This window comes from Psittacula echo (assembly GCF_963264785.1).
Source record: "Psittacula echo genome assembly, chromosome: 3".
NCBI lineage: Eukaryota > Metazoa > Chordata > Aves > Psittaciformes > Psittacidae > Psittacula > Psittacula echo.
Window position 1 is genome coordinate 57,357,830 of NC_137736.1, and position 21,773 is coordinate 57,379,602.

Sequence of the window (21,773 nt, forward strand, 5' to 3'; positions counted from 1 at the left end):
TTCTTACATTGGAGTTACAGTGTTCCTTACTATTTTAGGAATTCACCAGATGTACTGTAAAGAGCAAAAAACCACTGAATTTAGCAGAGATATCTAACTTAATTTGTCTAAGCGATGATACAGTGGGGTGAGTGAAAGAGGATTACCGGGGAACCCAGTTATCAGTCAGGTTACATTATTAAAATGAGTTCAGTAATCTTTATTCTGAGGTATACTCAGAAATCTGATTGTTTTTCTGTATGAGCAGAAGCAATTGAGGGGGCTCTGAGATTCATTTCTGGAGCAAATTTCCTAACTAGATATGCCTATACTAGCAAATATTCCTGTCTCTCTGTAGTTTCGAATTTTTACAAGAGTATATTTTTATTTTTGAATCTAAAGTATTCTGGAATTGAGGATATCTGAATGAAATTTTAGGAGGATATTTCTGTTGTATATAGCAAGTAATAGTAATTCTTACGTGATAGAGGCTACACATTCTAGTGTGTGATATAACTGTATGATATTATTCTGTGTACAATATAGCGAGTCTTGTCACATCCTTGTTTGGGTCCTTTGACGGTTATATTGTTGAACTGCCTCCTGCCTGGATGCTATGGAGTAGCTATGTATTTTTAATTTTATTGTATTTTTGAGTTTTCTTGAACTACTCAAGATATCCAGGTTTGTCCTTTGTATTGATCATATATCCAAGGAATATAACTTTTTATTTTCCTCATTGGACTTTGTTGGTTGGTATTGTTGGGGAGGTTTTGTGTCTTTTTTTGTTTGGTTTTTTTTGGGGGGGTGGGGGGAGTGATTGTTTTGGGTTGTTTGGTTGGGTTTGTTTGTTTTTTTTTTACAATACATGATGTTTATTTAGGTCAAGAAAAAAAGCACTGTAGTTACTTGTGCATATGTACACTCAAACATACACATATTGGACTGTAATGGCTAAATACCTTTTGTGCAGAAGCTTTGTAGAGGCAATGTGCTTGCTTGAGAGAAATTAAAGATATTTTAGGTTTTATTTCAAAATGTTCACATATTCACAGATATTTCTAAAAGGATCAAAGCAGCTGGTCTATATATGGTATATGCTTGGCATATACAGTTATGTCCACATTCTCTGTTGCATCTAGAGTTTTCTGAGTAGTATCTTCATCCAATTAGCAAAACAGAAACCCACAGATACAGCTCGCTTCTCCTGGCTGACTTGGGAGCAGAGCTGTCAAGAAGGAGCTGACCTGCAAAAGCTCATCAGCCTTTTAAGTGGGTTGAAGTATTATAAAAGCTCATTGGGCATGATCATTAAAATACCTTTACTCAGGTGAAGTGTGTGTAGGATTGTTAGCAGATTGAAATTTGGTAACATGGGCTGGATGCATAAAATAATAATGTAAAAAAGAGTCTCATCTGAGGATTTGAAACTAACTTTGCATGTTAATAAAGTACCTGGTTTTATAGAGGCTGTGTAGACCACAATTTAAGAGCTTCCTTTCTGGCTTTTACAACGTTTTCCAAGGATTTTCATGTTTGTTTATCTTCTGCATTTTGTGGATGCTAACTCATTTGTTTAGTGAACAAAGACCCCTTTGGAAAATACTTCTCAATGTGAATATAATGGTTTTTATCTACTGCTGGTGCGCAAATTAACATCAGTTTGCTCTATGTTGCATCTTGTTATGGGTTTAGTAATCACTTAGAATGTTTGCCCTGTACTAGATCGCTGTTAAAACTGGACAGTGAACTACTGAAACACAGAGTTGCCAGAATGAACCTGAATGAATTTGTAATAAAACTTTCTGAGCAAGAGACAAAGAATCATGTAGCTTTGAGTGTGTGATGACATGAATTCATGAAAACCAGTACAGAAGTCAGATGACACTCCTTATGCATTGCTCATTTGCAGTGAGTGCGAGATGGTCCATTGCTCGTGAGGTGATATAAATGTTTACCTAAGAAATGCAAAGTAAACTCCATGGGTGAAATGGCTTATATTTAGATGAAGTAAATCCCATTCCTGGGGCACTTCCAGAGTAGCTCCTTGCCTTCTCAATCTGATATATACATGTGTCTTTTCATATATACATTTTTGTGTAAAAATAACAAAATTTGTTAAGTGAATTGCCTCAGAACTGCTTTAAGACTGAACGGCTCCTTGTTCTCAGTATGGTATATACAAGTGTTATAACATATAAATGCATGTAAATATATGTATTAGACTGCCTTAAAACCCATATAAACAAAGAGAAATGCAGAGAAGTAAACAGGATTTCAAGGACCCAAGATGTTGGCAGAGACGAGAATATGTGTCTCTTGGCTCCATCCCTATAACACTAAAATCATCTTTTCTCTCTTTAATGAAAGAAGTGTTAACTGTTAATTTGATTACAAGATCATTTTAAAGTATTTTTTCTGTCTGCCGCCCATCTTTGGCAGTAAACCTGTAGTGTTGGCTTCATGCTCTGAAGTGTTCTTCAATGTCTGTTTCATAAAACACCTTCATTTGGAACAGCAGTAAACTGTTGTGATCTGCGCAGTTTATTTAAGTTCGAGGTGTAAGACAAAGAAAAGCGTGTCAGCTGGAGGAAACAGGGTATAGGCCATGGAGAACACGTTATTGCTAACTTAACACAATGAAGATGCCTTTTGAAGTGTTTCTAAAACTAATACTCACCCCCATTCAGCACGGGTTTCTGTGTCTCTGTTTCTTTCCTACTAGGATAGGTATGAAAATACATCAAACTTATGCCAGCTCTTGTCTTCCTAGCAATATGAGAGTTGATGTCTTTCACAAGTTGTGGGAAATACTGTCAAAATACAGTAGCTGAAAAGACCCACTGCTTGGTATGAAATAGTTGGCGGGTGGCTCTCCTGCCAAAATCATACAACCTGTTGGGTTCCAGGGTGCAGTGGGAAAAGATGGCAGCTGCCCAGCCAGCAGTTCTGCAGCCTTCACTGGTACAAGCAGGCTGTGTCAGCAAGAGCTGACTTTATGCATATGTTCGTGTCAATAGCAGTTTATAATGCCTGCAGTCACAGCGTACCTTTGTTTTATAGACATACCATACTATACAGCAATACTTAAGATTTATGATGGTTTTATGCAACACAAATTCACTTAAGAGATTTAAAACAGAGTGACTTATACGTGTAAGCCAGGTAAGACTTGTCATGCTGTGAGGGTGAACAGATTTGTGTTCAAAGGGCCTTTCTTGGCACTTTGCCGTGAATCTCAAGGCAGAGTGAGATGAACATCAGATTTTCTTGTTGTAAGAATAAAATGTGTTTTGGCAAGTTTTTGCTTCCTTGCTACCTTCCTTACACAACGTACTGCGTGGTTGGACAGAAATTTGCAACTGGTGAATGATTTTTGTCATTAAAACTGAAAGGGAAAGAGGGAAGGAAGGGCCAGGACTTGGGTTCTCTGAACTCCATTTTCCTCTACAGGGAGTCACTTGCCTGTGAAGCAGAAGGTAGCTCACGGTGGGTGCGGAAGAGTGCAAAATACAACAACAGGATATTACCTTAGTTTCATTGGAAGTGTCCTTACAGAGTTGTTATCTTGCACATGTTTTTAGGCCAAAGGGAATTTTCAGACAGAAATCCGGGTGAGTTTAGCTTATGTCCTGAGACTGACCTCATTCACATGGGAGCTATGGAGAACACCATGGTCAGCAAGTGCATTGTCTGAGTGTAGTAGTTTGTAGTGTGTAGTTTGAGAAACAGCCAGGATTGTGGGAGTAGAATTCACTCTGGAAAACCACTGCACTTGGAGTGTACATTCCAGTTACCTGTAGTGTCGCAGTCTGGGTTGCCATCTGAAGACTTCTACTCAGTTTTGTTTATGCTAGTAAAAACCAAAAAAGTCTCTTGGTCACTTTTGATTAATTTTTGTATTTATTTGCAGTTTCAGACTAAAGAAAAGCAGCCAAAAAAAAGAAAAACACTTGAAATGTAGAACAATTACTTGCTACATGCTTCATTTTTAAATAACGGAGTGTGGCTCAAGTCCTCACTTCTTGGGCATCTGAACCTCTGCCTCTGAGTACCTGGCTGTATATAGGCTGTTGGAAATAGACGTGACACCAGAGGTACAGCCAGGAGTACTGCAGTGAGCAGTTGGAGCTGCCCATTGTGAATGCTGACAATGCACATGATGAGTTTGGAGCAGTTGGGATGTCATATGTAGTAAAAATCTCCTCCCTGACAAAAGGTTTCTAATTTATAGCAGAGCACTGTCCAGTCATTGGCACTTGTTCCTGGCTTTTGGAAGTCGGCATGGCAGGCTCCTTGCACACTGAAGGATTCTCTATGATTGTGGCTAGCTGGATGTCACCTGGATGCTTTTCCTCAGTGTCCTGCATCAGTTGGCTCTGCCTGCCAAGCTCCTCCAAGGCGTATGCTGCACTTTTGGTCCACACTTTCCGGTGGTCTTGCTTGGAGGTCCCATTCGGCCCTTGCAAGTGCTCACGTCTCCTGCGGCACACGAGGTGCAGGCAGCCGTAGAGGAGGACTGCAGCAATGATGAGGAGCAGGATGCTGCTGGTGAGCCAGATGCCCAGTGCCAGCTCTTTCTTGGTGTTGCTAGCAGATGCTGGGTCTCGTTCCAGTGTGTTAAAAACTCTGCACTGGTCACTGGAGGGGTTTGCAGACTGGCAGGTCACGCACACGATGTATGTTGTTAGCGGAGTTAGGTTTTCAACAACAAAGGAGGAACGACTGGTGGGCACCCTCTCTTCCTTCTGAAAGTTCTTTCTTGAGTAACTGGATAGCATGCTGTTCCAGTTAGGGTGGTACATGATGCTGTAAAAGCTGTCGGCACAGCTGGCCATTTTTGGCCAAATTACCATTGCTGTGTTTCCTGTGATGTTTTGGACGGTTATTCCCATCAGGATGTTTCTCAGGTGTTTTATTCTCTCCCGATGCCGATCTCGCTGTGGGAAGGGAAGATGTTCGTTTTACAGGGCGGTAATGTAGAAGCTGCGGCACTGGGGATGTTGTGTGGATTGTAATTGTAGTGCTCTGTAATTGAGGAAAGGAGTTTATGAGGAAATAGCTCTTGGTACGGCTATGTAAAAGTGACAGCTGGAAGTTCGTAAAGTTTGGAGTATTTAAAACTTTGCATTTCTTTCCCAAGTGAAAGGATAAACATGCTTATAGAAATTCACCCAGAGCTGATGCTTCTACAGGTGACTGGTTGTATCTTGTCTCCATGACACAATGTGTTTGGCAGAATTTGCAATTGGGGAACCACTTCTTTTCAGTTGGGTTTGTTTGGTTTTTTTTTCAGATGACTCAAAAATAAATGCAGCAGTTGTTTTTCTCTCTAGTCTGAGTATCTTGCATTTTATTTTACTAACTTGGTGTTACACATACTCTCAAAGCTTGCTTTTGTGAGCAGTGAATTTTCTAATGTTAAGTGGCAAGAGAGGGGTGGCAGGAATGGATATTGAGGGATAAATTCCTTTACCATCCACAAGTCTTCATTTTTGCCAGTCTCAATCGACTGGAAAACAAAACAACATGTGGAAACATCACCACATTTTGTCTCCAGTATTGTTTGCATTAGTTTCTTATTCACTGATATTCTCTGGTTTTTGCTTGTGAGTTAGCACATCTGTACCCACTGACAGAGCAGTGGCTGTGATATGATAGCATCAGTATTACAACATTTAGTCTTGATGCTAGTCATCCTCTTTGAAGAAAGCTAAGCTTAGTTGATGAAAAACAGCTTTCACTATAGCATACCTTTTGGATGAATAGTGGGTTTTTAAAAGAATGACTGAGACTCATTTCTGTTCAAGTGATTGTATGTAATTCCATAGTCTGTCTGCCCTGAACTACACTCCTCATGATAAAATCAGAAAAACTGCCAGTATTTTGAGATTCTCAGTTTGTTACCACTGTAAATACAGAAAAGAAAACATCTACTGCAATTTTCCAAACACGTCTATGAAGGAATATCTCATAACAGCCAGTGGGTGTTTTCATTTGTTTGGCATGGGATTTTTGCTTTTACTGTTGTTGAGGGTAACTTTTGAAGAACAGCCTCCCTCAGCAATTTAGTCTGATTCTGTTAGTTTAATAGCCAGTTTCTAGTGACACTGATGTGAGTATTTTCCACCATGAAAGTTTCTTACTTTTTTAATGAAGATAAATGCTCATGTCATTAGCACTGTATTCCATTGTTTATGACTTCATCATAAAAATGAAATTATTATTTTTTTGTGATTAGGTTTAAAATGTTAAATCTCCTGGCTAAATAACAATTGACTATTGAAAATTCTCCTGATGAAGACACCTTGTCAGATTTGCTCTTAATATATTCTGAAAATATTCTCTAATATTTTTATTGTATTTTATTCTAGCTAGGAGGCTGGCAAATATAAATATTATTTTAGAGGGATGTTAATAGTTATTAATTGTAATAATTCTGTGACTATGAAACTTGTTGCTTGATGCATTTGGATTATATTTACTGGAAAGTGGGAAGAAAAAGATGTGTTTATTTTCAATACAATGTGAAACCTTAGATATGACTGATCTGGGTAGATGCTGCCGTTCTAATTGTGTGGTAAGTGCACCCTTTTTGATACAGCAACAATATAAAGGAACTGAGTTTGCTTTCAAATAAACTTATTAGGCACATTTTTGCATCTACCCAGTTTTTCCAGATATTAAAATGGGACACATTAGTAAGATCAGAGCTTTTACTTGCTCAGTTGTCTCCTCTTTAGCCGGTAGATCCTAGTTACTTAAAATTGTAATTTATTTTTTATAGAACACTTCCTAATACAGTCTACAAACAATAGTTTATCCTCATGGCATTTTCTAAGTAGGATGGCTGGATTTTATTTAAATAACAATAATACATTTCTATTGCTACAAAACAACAGTTATTAAAGACACATAATTACTGACATGTAAATGTTTGGAAAACCCATTTGATGGTTTATAGATTATAAAGTCAGTACTTACCGCCACTTCCTGACAGAAATTTCAGAACAGAATTTTCATACGGTGACGCTGCTGTGAAAATGACATAAATGCTAAGTTTTCTGCCTCCCTTTTCACGTGAGTTATTTCCTGCCTGATCTCTGCTTGCCAGTTTGCTTATTCTTCCCTTCAGATCCCCTGGACTTGAATTCTCAATGCTTGGTGCTTTCAGTTTTTTTCTCTGATGCTGCTGGTGGCATGGATTCTTTGTCTCTTCCTCTTAAATTCATGCAAGAGAACATCTTGTCTAAAGACACTGTTGCCTTGCTTTTCAAAAAATGTACAGGAGAAAAAATGTCTTTTCCCCACTTTCTTCCTTGCCTCCCCTTGGACAGTGTACTGCCTGAACATCCCTGTTATATCCCTCTCGTGCGTGTACCAGTGATGCTGTGAGTGATTAATGTTAGCACTTTGATGACATCAGCAACTAGCAACTCTCCTTTTTTTTTTCCTCCTTAAATTTAAGTAGGGGGGGGAGCAAGCATAGCTTACAAAATAATGAACTCCCTCTTTCCTTCCCTCTCTCTCCACCCCCACCCCTTTGCTATTGGCTTCTTCTCTGAGCTTTTTCTGCTTTTGTGCATCGGGGGGGGGGAAGTGGTGATGGCGTGTGATGGTGTTTTCTAAATCCCTTGTCACAGTTTATAAAGCTCTGCTAATCCAGTCTTAACAGGTGGTCCATTTTAGGTACTACCCCATGAGGGTTCCATTAACAAAAGATGTAGTTTTAGATTGGCTGGCTTATTGTATTAATGAGTTTCTAAATACTGAAATAATGTTTTCAGGGCTTGCTTTTCTATGACGAATTTCTGCTGCGTGAAGAGGAGTTCCCTCCCCTTAACCTCGTGGCAGTAAAATGCTTTAACCTACTGAAGTAAAATTCCCCTTGCACTATAGCTGAAACAGACAGTTCATACATATTTATTGTGGAGACCTAAATGATTGGAAGCATCAAAAGTAAAAGATGAAATCTCACCTTTTGGGGACAATTGTATAGTTGCTTAGTGTATATATATTAGCGTATATATATTAATATATGTAATAAATAATACACATATATATATAAATGCTTAGTGTGTTGGGATATTCATCTGCATGTATTTTTTTAAGGTTTTACCAGTTCTGTACCCTATCAGTGCCCCAGACCCCTTTTCTGCATGCAGAGATCTATGGAAACACACACATTGTACTAGAGGGATAGAATTTTAGGCTGCCCACCCGGTAGAGTATGTTTGGAGTTTAGCCAGCTCCACTCTAATAGCAGGACTGTGTCCTGTATTAGGAGTCTAATAACTAGCTAAGTGCCTATTTTAGTTTGCGTTCACAAAAAAGATGGTTGAATATTTGGAAACAGCCCTCCTTCGCAAAATTAACACAAGCCTGCAGTCCTTAGAACAGAGCTTCCCGGACTAGCAGATGGCTGAGGGTCCCTCTAGGGCAGAGGGAACCTGCAGCAGGTTGCTCACAGACATGTCTGGTCAGGTCTCAAACATCTCTGAAGACAGAGCTTCCACAGCCTTTCTGTTCGACTGCCTTCACAATAGTGAAGTCTTTTTCTGCTGTTTAAGTGGAATTTCATGTTTTTGCCCATTACCCCCCTTGTCCTGTCACTGGGCATCACAGGGCAGAGTTGGCTCCATCATCTTTAGTCCTCTAACTAGTTACCTGTGTATGTGATCCCTCTGAGCCTTCTCTTCTCCAGGATGAACAGTCCCAGCTGCCTCAGCCTTTCCTCATGGGAAAGATGCTCCAATCCCTTAATTATTTTTGAGGACCACAGCTGGACTCTTCCATACATCTCTCCATGTCCCTCCTGTACTGAAGAGCCCACCACTGAACCCAGCACTCCAGGTATATCTAACCCGTGCTGAGTCGAGGGGTGGATCATCTCCTATTGGCAGTGCTCTAACTCATGCAGCCCCACTGGCTGTTGGCCACCTTTGCTGTGGGGATATACTGCTGGCTTGTGGTCAGCTTCTTGTTCACTAGGGCCCTCAAGATAAGCTAAAAAAACCCCCAAAACCCACCTTCTGTAGGTTAGGCTGTCTTCCTCTATTGGTTTGTCACACAGATAGAGACAGAAGTTCAGGTACATGTAAGGATTAACTAAATCTCTCAGAAGTAAATTTTGGTACTGGCAACTTCCTGAATTTGCACATTGTGGAAATAAATTGCTTGTTATAACTTCATGTGGTTGTTGAAGCTTGATAAAATTTACATAATTTTCTATGTGTGAGTGTTTTAATAACTCATGCGAAGTTTCTAACTGAGGTCAGGAGTTCCTTGATTCAGAAAGTTGGTTTTGGATCTATTGTTCTCTCTTCTGGTGACCTAAGTGATCTCTTCTGAGTCTGTGCTTTCATCTGTTTCTTTCGTAGTGCAACAATTTCTGACACATGAGGGTTTGTGAAGTACATCTCAGGCATTCACAAAAGATGGCCAAGAATGCCAAATTTGCATTTGCTATATATCAGTCTAGAACCCAGTTTTAAAATTTTAAGACCACCATTCAAAAGATGTTGGAAACTGGTGTTTACATAAACTGGTGTTTATATAGGAGTTTACAACATAAATAAAAATGTGTATCTTCTATCCTGATCTCTTCTAAAAATTATTTGTAAGTCCTTTGATGAGACTAAAATCCTCCAAGAGCTTGGTGGTTTCATGACTTGAATTCCTAGTAGTTTCTTTGTGCAATGCCATGTATTACAGTATCTGGTATTGAATTGCACAGATAATTGAGGCAGGACCGGCACTGAAGGGAGGGCCAATGTTCTTCCTGGATACTGGTGAAAGAAGTTTTTCTGCTGATGTGTGTGGAGTTGCAAGTCTAGCAGTATGCTGTCTTTCATGCGTGTATTAGAGAGAATGTAAACTGCAGAAAACACAACAGGGCCTTCTGCAAGAAAGGTTGACAAGATTCCTGTTTAAAATTAAATTTCAGGATATTAGAAGAACAGCCCACTTACAGAAATGGAGGATGTTAAGTCAGTTAACTCCTCTTTGATCTGCGTCTTCAGCAAGCAAGTTCCTAAATCCCCACACAGCATCAGTCTGTACGGTTGGATTTACTTTGAAGAAATAGTCATTAATATAGCAAAGCACCTGGTCCTATATATACAGCTCTGGAAGAATTTCCGTGAGATTACATCCCAGACTTAGATTTGCTTTGATCTTCTGTACAATTAAGGGATTTGAAAAAGAGAGATCCTTATTAATTAGCTGCACAGAACAGTAACTGCAGAAGGCCCTTTTTTTTGTAGTTGAGTCCTTAAAGACTCACACCACCTGTTATAAACTGAAAATTGAAGTAACTTCTTTCAAGATGTTTTGTACATTAAATGGATGATACAGGAATAGCAGGTATAGAAGCTGTGCTTTAAATTCAGGGATCTCAACATTGGCATTGACTACTCATCTTTTTATACCTGTGTAAACAGAAAAATACGAAAAAGGAAACGTTCATGGCTTCATAAATTGTAAGTGGAAGATGCCTAGTGAAAAAAAAAAAGTGTTTACAAGTTTTTCTTGCTAATACAGGGATTTTGGTTAGCGTTCCTGCCTTACTAAAGGGAAGCTTTGTGTTTTAACTTCCTGGAGAGAGATACAAAGTTATTATTTTATCTTTAATATGCTTTAAAAATGCTCGTTAAATGAGATTATTATAGAGATGCAGTTAGCCAAAATTGCCATTAATCATATCTGTTCTCTTGTTTCAGGCATTGAATCTGGCATATTCCAGCATCTACAGCAACTACAGGAATTTTGTTGGTCCCCCTCACTTTAAAGTCATCTGTAGACTTCTTGGTTATCAGGGTATTGCTGTGGTGATGGAAGAGTTGCTGAAAGTTGTCAAGAGCCTGGTATGCTAATTGTCTTTCATTTTCTGCTATTCTAAATGGTTTCTGACAGGAAATGTCTCAAGAAAAACAAAGTTAAAGTAAGATCTTTGGTAAGAGTAATTAAAATGTTACTTCCATTGAAGTTCAACATAAGCTGTGTCTTGAGAGCAATAGAAGATGTGCCTCAGTATCCTGAGCAGTGTTTCAAAAACCTTGGATTCTTTATTGAAGGTGGATTTAATTTTTGGAGATCTGTGCTGTTAAGTCCTGGGTAAACTCTGGAAAAGTATGAGTGTTTCAAATTAGTTGATTTCAACTTAGAAGATTGTATGGTAAATTCAGTTTTGCAATATTTTTTGAGAACAGCTGGAGTGTGCTTTCTACCTTGCCTAACTTCAGGGCTTTCATTAATAACATTGTTGACAGATGACACCTTAATAACATGGAAGGTTTAATCTCTGTACTGAATCTAGCAATGGATAGCATCAAAACTATTTAGAAGAGTGCTGAGACCAGATGTTGGAGAAGTTATCCATACAGCCTGGGTATCTTACACTGGAAGGGCCCTTTCTGTAACCAGAAGGTTGAGGGCCTGCTGGTTCACTATATTATTAGTATCTGTGTATTTAGTCATAATGCATTGCAGTAAAGTTTAAGACAAATAAATTGTTTTTTCCTCCCTGTCCCTGTTGTCTTTAAGAAGCATGCTGCCAAAATAATCCAGCTGTACCAGGAGATAGCTGTGGTATTCATAATCTTACTTCAAACATTTGACACATTTAGCAGTTTATTTACAGTAATTCCCACAACGTTTTTGATGTTCTAGAAGGGCTGGAGCCTGCTTGAAGGGGTGCTGTGGTTTAATCTTCAGAGAAATAGGAAAACCGGATATTTTTAATGGTTTGTTGGGGCGGGGGGGAGTGTGTTATTTATTTAGGTGGTAAATTTTCTCAATCCATTAAAGGAAGCAGTGAATGCTTGGCATTTATAAAGGAGGTTAAAAGGCCTGGGAGTAGGTATCCTGCTGATGCCTGTTGCAGATGCTCAGATGTAGAGACAGATGTGAAATAGGTGTCTAGTGGGAGGACAGCAGTCTGACTGTAGGCTGGGACTGTGTCTTAACTGATATGTCTGGAATAGCCAGTTTGAGCTGTTACAGACACACTTAATGGTAAGGGGTTTTCTCTTATTGCTGTCAAAAGGGTTCAAATGCAACTTTTTAACCCAAATTCTAAAAGTTGTTTAGATAATAGCCACAATCTCCAAGAGAAAACATGATTTCTTGGTTTTTTACCTTCTTAACCTTAGCTCTTGTGCCACTCTTCCTGTAGCAAAAGGTGGCTAATGCCATGTGAAGGGAAGTGCAACTGTATTCATTTGAAAAAAAAATTAATGACTGACAGAATTAAATGCAACATTTTTAGAGCTTGTTCAATTCATGCATAGTTTGAATGCAAATTGTTGCAAAGTGTCTTAGTTCAATAACAGTGACATGTTTACACACATCTGTTTTCTCTTAGTTACAAGGAACGATTCTTCAGTATGTCAAGACCCTAATGGAAGTGATGCCTAAGATCTGTAGGTTACCAAGACATGAGTATGGTTCTCCAGGTTAGTTCATGTTTGGTGTTACCATAGCAGCCTTAATAAGATGATACTAATCACTGTCTTCTGGATCATGTGTACCTCCGTCTTTCTCTCTCCTGATAACCAGAACTCAGTCTGGGTTTGGTGGGTTTTTTTATTGTTGTTGTTTGGTTTGGGGTTTTTTTCTATATAAGAATCAGTGAATGCTTTTTGAAAGTACTTCATTAAGTTTTAAGACTTCTCTGCTTGGAGCAAGAGGAGGACAGTCTGTATATCAATAGCCTCACAACGTAATTGATCTTGAGCTGGGAGGTTCACAATCATTTCTACTTCTGGTCTTTCTCATAAGCATGCTAGGCTTTTCCCTCTGCAAGTTAGCTTCTCACACTTGTCTGTTTAAATGTCTTATTTAGATAACCCTGCTTCTCTGGAAAAGCTACTGTTCGCTCTTCTTTTGCCCTTATCAAATGTAAGATAAAAGGAGTGATACTGCTGAGAGGCAAACTGGTCCTGCCAGAATAGTCATGTCTGAGGCTTGTGTGGGGTGCATCTTAGCCACTTAACAGGAGGTGTGACAGTTGCAGAAGAAGAAATCACTTTGACAGCTGCTTGCCACTACGCAGAAATAATTGGCTAATTAGTATTTATCACATTGTTCACTGAAATTCTGAAACTGCTTCCCCCCTTCAAAATATTCCTCCTCCACAACTTCTAATTAACACAAATTAATCCCTCCATGTGCCACCCACGTCCTGAGTATATCTTTATTTTTCCAGAGTTGCTTAGGTTTATTAAATGCCACTCCAACTGGAATGAGGTTGGTTTGTTTTTTTTTTTTTCTCTTCCCACAGCTTGCTTGACGCTCATTACCAATATTAAACGACATCAAGGACTTACTAAGTGTTTCCTTCCTGTTTTTTTTCCCTGGAGCGTAGAAATGGATGAATCATTGTACTTAGCAGTACAAAAATACTCTAACTGAGGTTTTTAGCCACTCATTAAGGTCTGACCACAAAAGCAGTAGGTGTTCTCAAATATAGAGTATGCATCACCAGGGTCTTGATGCTACAGGTGACATTAGGAGGCTCATAGTCTCTTGCCAGAAATCCTCACCTTTAAGGAAAAAATATTTGGCAGGAGATGCCCAGGGACTTAAGCTGAAACTTTCTCTTGAGGTTACAAGGCAATCAATCCTATAGGAAAGGCAAAACTTGTGCAATGGTGACCTTCACAGAATCAATTAAAACATGTTGAAATTCTTTACCACTTCTCTATTTTGCAGAGATCACAAACTGCTTTGACCTCATATTTACTCTCACAAAAGAAATCCTGTGTGTTTAGAGGTCTACTGTACCGAGAGAACAGAGTAACTCTTGGCTTTATGATGGAAAGTCATAGTAACTAGAATCAGACTATATCTCAAAACTCCACCTGCTTCTGTGCTCCTTCACCTCCCCTGTTCCTGACAGGTTTTGTCCTGATGTGTATTTTTCCTGTTCTTAACTATTTCTAACAGTGGATACTTCCCAGAAATAGCAGAGATAGCCTTTATCGCACTGCCGTGCCACCTCTCCCTTTCCTTTCCAAGACACTAGACAGAAGGGGCATGTGGAAGCTCAGGGCATGTCCATCCGTCTCACATCACTGAAGAATCGTGTTGTGCTCTCTGACGCCTCCTCATCATGGAGCTGTCTGTCTTTGGAGCAGCTCTGACTGGCAATGGAAAATGTCTTCTGCGATAGGGATATGCTGTAGATTTTAGCCCTCATCTGGCATCTTGAGAGGAACTGCCAGATTGTGGAAGGGCAGGCTCAAGACATGCTTGATTTAAATCACTGCCCTCTTCTTTCCACATTAAATTCTCCTCTTTAGCAGTCTTTGCTACACCTTGTTTACTTGGTTCACCACAGAAAATGCAAGCTAATACACGTCAACTGTTGTCTGTTCCCTCCTCTGCCTCCTAAAGCTTCCTGCAGAAGTTAGTAGTTGTAGTAGCAAGTCTGAGTGCTGTGTTTCTATTCTTTCATAACAAATCATTTAATCACACTTCCTGGACTGGCACTACCTACACATACAGACCAAAACTGTGATTCCAATCTACAGACTGAATGTGTAGATTCTCATCTGTCTTGACGTAACATGTATTTATCAATTCAGAATTAGTTTCCTAAGTCCATTCTCCACATGCAAAGCAATTAAAGTATGCTCACTAAGTAAGCCTCTAGCTACTTCGTACACTTCAGACTTTTCATGTGGAGAGCTTTGTTTGGACTCTCTTGATTGCAGTTCCTTAAGCCCTACACAATCAGTGCTCTAGACTTGTGGATTTTTAAACGGTGATTTATTCCAGCTAAAAGGAGCAGGGTACAGACAGTGGCATCAGAGTCGTTCAGGACTCCTGCTTGCCAATGGGTTTGTTTCCATAGGAACAGTCTAAAGCAGTGGGGAACTTGCTCATCTGGTAGTCATAAAAATATTTGTCTAAAAATACATTAAGCATAGGATTCTTAAAGGGGCCTTTTAAAGGAATATTGGCCTCTAAGAGCTTAAACTTGAAATTTCATCTTGTAGGTAACATTTTCTTCTGCTACTTCAAGTATTTGAATAAGGCACTCCTGCTTTGGATAAAGGAGTATTTCATGTCTTGCCACTCTGAAGTGTTGGACACAATGAGAAAAGTAGTTTGTCAGCTCTGTTGTGAGATGAAGCTTAGACTTTTGTCACTGCTATATCAAGCCTCCAAAAGAAAGTTTTGGACAAAAATCAATGAGCTTATTAATAAGATACAAACTTGGTGAGAAAGTAGCCTTATCGTGTATTTTTCCTAAGTATAGCATTCCCATGATTCTTCCTTAAAAAAAAAAAAAAAAAATTAAAAACAAAACAAAACAATAAAACAAACACAAAAAGCTGGTGCAGGGCAAAACACTTATTGCACCAGGCCATGATCTCTTCAAATCCCATGTCTTCTCACAGCAGTTTGTGGAAGCCTTCCAGTGCCCCGTGCTGTCGGCTACTGTGTTCCTATCTCTCTGTGGGCTGATTGTGTTGCTGTTCAACATTTGAGCTGCTTCAGCATGGTAACCTGGCAAAAAACAGTCTTCCGCCCTCCTTTTTCTGCAATATTTCAGAGCAGAGCCTAATAGGAACTGGAGCTAGCCTGGGCTGGGAAGCATCTTGGAGGGTGGTAGTAGCTGGAAGCTGCAGCGGAATCATCATAGTTTTAAAGGAAAGGCTAGTAATGCTTCCTGTTATCCCAGGGTTTTGATCAAATTTGGACGAGTAGGAGAATAAGTTAATTTCTTGGTCGGGGCACGATGGCTTGAGTCCTCGTAGGGAAGAATGCAAAGGGAATTTTCTGGAACCTGTCCATTGGAGAGCCAAAGAAGTATTTGTAGCTAGCATCTGAAGGTCTGTATGAAAGTGAACATAAACTAAAGATCATTATAGCACCCAGTTTTGGTATTGCAGATAAGCAGATTTTACTTGACAGTAGTCAAGTCGGTACTCTGCACAAAATAACCCAAAATTATTAGGGTTAAAAGACCAAGAATTCTAGTCAAGATTCTGTTTGCTATTAGTCAGCAATTCAGTTCTAGAATAAATAGCTATTTTTTTGTCCTGATCTTTTAGGTACCAGAATTGCTACAAGCTCTGGAACGTGCTTGATTGGAGTTGTAGGTGTGACCTGAGGTTCTGTTATAGAAAAATGAAAGGTGACCGAAGTGAAGAAATCCAGGCAGCTTTGCATTGCATATGTTAATTTGGTCTGACTTCCTGGATTCATTAGTGTACAGACTGCACAGCTGAAACTTGGCACTGCTGTTTGAGTGTTGTTGAGATAGGATTTTGGAAGCAAAGATGGAACCTAATCCTTTACTAATCTATGCTTTACTGGATCTATCTTGTATCAGCAGCCTTTGCTTCTGTTGAGATGTGTGTAAATCAGAAACCGGTATTACAAGATCGATTATTATGACATCTAATGTCATCCTATCTGCAGGAATAGAAGAGTTTAATTAAAATTGCTTTCTTGCAGAGGAGTAAAAAAACCTCGATTCATTTGCATTGCAAAATGCTATGTATATAGAACTAATTTATTAACTTATGAATTGTACCCACAAATAAACTTAGGGGAAGGAGGAAGTTTGCATCCAGTGAAATTAACCTTCCTAAGATGCTTGTTCTTTTTCCAGGGCTTCAGTATCCATGGGTAGTCTTTCATAAAAATTGTTGTTATTTTGGAGGTGCAATCAGGAATGACATTATTCATACATTAATGAAAACATGATGATGTATTTCTGCCACAGGACTCCATTGGGGAGCAGATCATGCTTTTGGTGTCATTTCTGTTCATCAGAAATAGCCTGTGTTGCTCTGTAAACTTCCATCTGTTTTGCCAGTAAATCAAGCCCTTCATCTAAGGGCAAGTGGAACAACTGCATGCTAAATACTGGGTGTCAGATTTTCAAAATAGTGACAAATTTGTTGATGGATGCACATGTGTGGGTGTGTGTATTTATATATTTGTATATGGAGGCTGGGGCTTTTGGTGAAGAAATAAGAATCTTTGTTAAGGAGTTTGAAAGGAATTCGGTCACCTGGAGTGGCTGTAAAAGACAATACGTAAGTTTTATGGTATGAACCTCACGGCTCTTAGACTTTGGTTATCCTGCTGCTTTGGGGTGGACTTTTTGTCTTGCTTTGGCTTCAGTTGCACCTTCAGTGTGAGTTTCATATTGTTGGACACAGTCCTCTGTGTTGCTCCTGGTTTCTCTCTGTGCCATCCTGCTCCTTTATATTTGCTGTAGATGGCATGAGTTATTCTCAGGATTTCACTGCCCTTGTAATATGGATAAAATTTTCTTGTCATCTTTCCAGACATCAATCTGTTTTCTCAAATTCCCCATAAAATGCACAAGTTTGAAGGGAGTTTGACCCCCCCCCCCCCGTTTTCCATCCCTGTCATGACTGATAGTTGTTTCCATGTTGCAGTAGCAAAATCGTTCTTGCTGCTCTGCTCAGCTTCTATTTCTCACCAAGTTGCTCCCCTCTCACCATAAAAGCTAAAGGGAAAAAGATCTCCATGTCTGTCCTTACTGCCAATATCCTACTTGCTCAGAGTGTGCTTTCTCTTCACGTGACTATGTGGAGAAGTCTACAGTTCCTCACTGTCGTATGGGGAGTGTTCCGGCCCTTCTGTTGGTTCATCATCAATCTTTGTGTACACACCATGGATACTTAAGAACAGAAGCATTGATAGATACTCTAGTTTGATATCCTCTATGGCACAGACCTAAGTCCAGGATAACACAATGGACTTCTGTTTCCAGAAGGTCTTGGTATGAGGAAAGTGTTTGACTTGACTTTTAGCAGTTGATCCTTAGAAGACCTTTCCTGCTAGGCTTGGAAGCCCTTTCATCAACAGAGAAAAACACAAAGGAAACAGTAGGGCGTGTAAGTAAAACACATGTAGGCTTGTGGTAAAGCTTGCTTCAATTCCCTCACTTCACTTTTTTTCCTAGCATCAATTTTTCTTTTTGTGAAAAAATTTCTGCTATATCAATCTGCCTTCTCAACCTCATCCTTAAAATAGGAATCCTGTTATTTAGCACTGCAGCATCCCATTGCCACAGTGGGCAGGTGTGTTCAAATGACAAGCACTAGTGCTCACTCCTGCTCAAATACCTTGCAATTGCAATTGGCCTTTGTAATATAGCATTGGATGGGTGCCAACAGTGTTTTCCAGAGCTTTTGCATTATGTAGGGAGTTGGTGATGTGCTGGCATGACTTGTTTGCATTTTAGCTAGATTTAAATGTGTTTCCTTTGAATAAATCAAGCTCAGCAAGCACTCACTACACCTGACCTTTCTTCATCGGTTTGTCAGTTCTGTTTTCTTATTGAGTTGCTAAACTACTAAAGTTAGGTCTGAAATTTCTCTCCACTGAATGCATGTGGGAACACTCATTGACTGTAAATTTTCTATTGACCAGGAGTTCATTGAGATGTAACAGAGCCAGCCGTGCACTCCCTCACCATGCACTTTACTGATGTTTCATGTTACTAATTTTAATGATGTGAAGCTTTCTGTAGAAATGTGTGGGTTAGCTATGCAGTTCCCTCCTTTCCTGTAATTTTTCAAGTTCCTCTGCTGAATCTGAGGGATTTCCTTGGAATTTATATGCTCCATGCTGTATTTTATGTTTGTGCACTCCCCTCTCAGCCGTTGCCTTGCTGGCTAAATACTGAAGTCTAATCTCCTGCATGGGAAGTATTCATCAGTTGTGTCCAAGGAACAAATGGGAAGGTGGGGGGGGGCCTCTGTGCTCTCTTTTGTTGTCTCCTCTAATTGCTTTAGTTGTGGTTGGATGGAGATTTAACTATCAGACTTAATTCAGTGTAGTGGAAATGAGCTGCCGTATGTAGCACGCAATTCAAAAGCTTTGTATGATGTATTTTCTTCTGACATCAGTCAAGGCTTTGGGTGGCTTTTTAAAAGGGCCAGGCTTGTGCAGCCAGATGGAAAAATGCTGATAAAAAATAACTTGTAGGAAGCCAGACAGCTGTCTGATGTACTGTAGTTCTCTGCTCTTCCTCATCTGTCCTGCACATTGCTTTAACCTCTGCAGTGCTAACCAGATCAGGTCTCCATAGCAGCTGCCAAGCCTGGGGTTTCCTGAGCTTGTCTCTTACCAAGGGACTGCACAGTCTTTCTGGGGCTGGGTAAAGGAGCTGGAAATCCACCAACGTGTTACATGCCACTGTTGTTTGGGAGAAGTTTGAAAAAGACATGTTTATGTAAATTATGTGGTTTTGAAAATCATAATTTTAGCAGTTTTTTAACAGCTTTTGGTAAAACTTTGACAGGAACAGTGTTCCGGCTGTGCTTGTCAGCAGGATCTAGATACCCTTGCCAGCAGAGCTTGAATTGTGATATCTGTATTTAACAGTTTTGTGAGGCTGCAGATCACCTCTGGCCATTTGTGGCACTGTCGGGTCATAGCCTGACACCACCCCGGTTCCCTGTATCTTCAGTGCTCTGTTCCTTGCTGGCTCTGTCATCCTTGTACATAACAGCTGTGACTTTAACATGTTGGGTGGTGCAGCATGTTGGGGGACAGAGGCTGGCACAGGACTCATAGCAGACAAGAGCTCTAGTCTCTCTTCCTGCTCCTGCAATATACGTCTCATAGTGGCTTCCTTTTCCAGGAGTGAGAAGCCAGGCACTCCATTTTGCATGATTTATTCCCTTAGTAAGCACACTGCTGGCTTTAACACTTCATGACCTCTGATTTTTAATGCATTTAAATACTGCTCCTTTCAGTTTCCTCTAGGCTGCACGCCTGGAGGTAAAGAAATCTCATGTGCCGATGCATGGAGAGAGAACTCTAAACCCCCACCCTCCGTTAGTTGGGCTCTGATACACTGTATACGTATGCATGTTCAGTGCAACCTTTGAATAGGCAAATTGGTTAGAAAATTGGAATGCTTTGGAGGTACAAAAAAAAATTAGTCCTGATTGGTACAGTACAACTCTGAGCTGCATGGCCGCAATCTTTGGTCTGCCTTCCCTTGGTAACAGGGATCTATTGTGATCGTCAATAGATTTCATTTTGGCTCCCGAGATGGAATTCTTTTGCTTCTCTTGTGATTTCAGGTATTTTGGAGTTTTTTCACCATCAGTTGAAGGACATCGTTGAATATGCAGAACTGAAGACTGTCTGCTTCCAGAATTTGCGGGAAGTGGGAAATGCTGTCCTGTTTTGTCTCCTCATTGAACAGAGTCTGGTAGGTGCCTGCTGTGCTGATTTAAAACCTGTCTGTCTCTCAAAATTTACTCTCAGATTTTTGTTACTAACGTCATAAATAACAAGATTGAAATCTGCAAGTTTGTATTGCTGACGGGCAGATGGGTAGAAAGAGTTCCCTGCTCTGATCTCTCAGTGAGAAACGCAGAGGCTTTCATGTCTGCCAGACAGCAGGAGTGCCTGACTTTGCTGGGTGAGAGACATTGCCTCTTGTATGGTACCTGAGGGTCAGTTCCCGAGGTGGGTATCTCCAGAGAGGAGCCTTCAACCCCGGAGGGCAGGGAAACCCCTCGTCACGAAGCGGCGAGAGCCGCCGAGGGAGCCTCGAGCCCCTGCCAGGCCCGGCCCAGGAGCCGGTAGCTCCGCCGAGGCGAGCGGGGACTCACAGGGGACGGAGCCAGGAGGGACGGCCCCGCCCTGAGCGGGGAAAACCCGGCCCAGGGAGCGCGGGAGCTGCGAGCGGCGCGGCCGTTGGCGCCGGCAGCGAGAGCGGGAGGCGGGGAGGGTGGGGAGCGCTCGCCTCAGGCCCAGGGCCCGGTCTGGGAGCTCTGCTCTGGGTGTCCCGGCGGTGGCAGCGTCGGCACCAGGCAGAGCCGATGGGAGAGGAGGCTGCAGCGCAGAGCTCGGGGTGCAGAGAGTGCCTGCACGGGTCTCGTGAGGCGAGGGTGAGCAATGGGCAGGGCTGCGCTCGGTGCGCCCTGGTGGGGTTCCTGCTGCAGCAGGGGCTGAGCTGCGGGGCACTGTCAGCAGCTGAAAGGTGTCAGGGGAGCTGAGAGGGAGCTGGGCTGCTTGCTCCAGGCCCAGACTGTGCAGGGGCCTCAAGCGTCCACCAGAGCGCATACAGAAAAGGAGGAGGGTGTTAATCCAGGTAGCTGGGACCTAGTAACAAAAAAAGCCAACAAGGTGATCAATCAACAGAGAGTTTGTGAGTCAGGGTCAAAGGGAGAACAGTGATGGGAGGCATTACTGTTGGGATATGTTATAGACTGCCTGATCAGGAAGACTCTGTGGATGAAGCGCTCTATAGACAGGAGCAGCCTCACGCTTGCAGGTGCTTGTGCTCATGGGAGACTTCAACCACCCTGGTATCTGTTGGAGGGATGGTACGGTCCGGCACAAGCAATCCAGGAGGTTCCTCAACTGTGTGGAAGACAACTTCCTTCTGCAAGTAATAGAGGAGCCGACAAGGAGAGGTGCCATGCTTGACCTCGTGCTCACCAACAGGGAAGGGATGGTTGGAAATGTGATGCTCCAGGGCAGCCTTGGTTGCAGCGATCATGAGATGGTCGAATTCGAGATCCTCAGGGCAGTGAGAAGAGCGTGCAGCAAGCTCACTGCCCTGGACTTCAAGAGAGCAGACTTTGGCCTCTTCAGGAACCTGCTTAGTAGGGTTCTGTGGGATACAGCCCTAGAGGGCAGGGGGGCCCAGGACCATTGGCTGATATTCAGGGATCACCTGCTCCAAGCTCAAGAGTGTTGTGTCCCAACTAGAACAAAGTGCAGCAGGAGGGCCAGGAGACCTCCTTGGATGGATAAGGAGCTGCTGAGGAAAC

The 21,773-nt window shown here is 41.2% G+C and overlaps 2 protein-coding genes across 8 annotated transcripts in view; one reads left to right on the forward strand and one right to left on the reverse strand.

Annotated features, from left to right (window-relative positions):
- CYFIP1 (cytoplasmic FMR1 interacting protein 1) overlaps window positions 1–21,773 on the forward strand; it is an 88,167-nt gene that overhangs the window by 58,392 nt on the left and 8,002 nt on the right. For all 7 annotated transcript variants that reach the window (XR_013956376.1, XM_080612490.1, XM_080612492.1 and 4 more), the window contains 3 exons: window positions 10,701–10,844; window positions 12,344–12,434; window positions 20,070–20,200. Coding sequence is in view for 6 of the 7 variants with exons in the window: in XM_080612490.1 (XP_080468616.1) it covers window positions 10,701–10,844; window positions 12,344–12,434; window positions 20,070–20,200 (366 nt within the window). In the remaining variant the exon portion in view is untranslated. The remainder of the gene's footprint in view (window positions 1–10,700; window positions 10,845–12,343; window positions 12,435–20,069; window positions 20,201–21,773) is intronic.
- LOC308218795 (fibronectin type III domain-containing protein 9-like) lies at window positions 4,203–4,874 on the reverse strand (the record flags this gene model as incomplete). The annotated part of the gene is made up of 1 exon (XM_080613190.1): window positions 4,203–4,874. The coding sequence occupies one exon, from the start codon at window positions 4,872–4,874 to the stop codon at window positions 4,203–4,205; it is 672 nt and encodes a 223-aa protein (XP_080469316.1).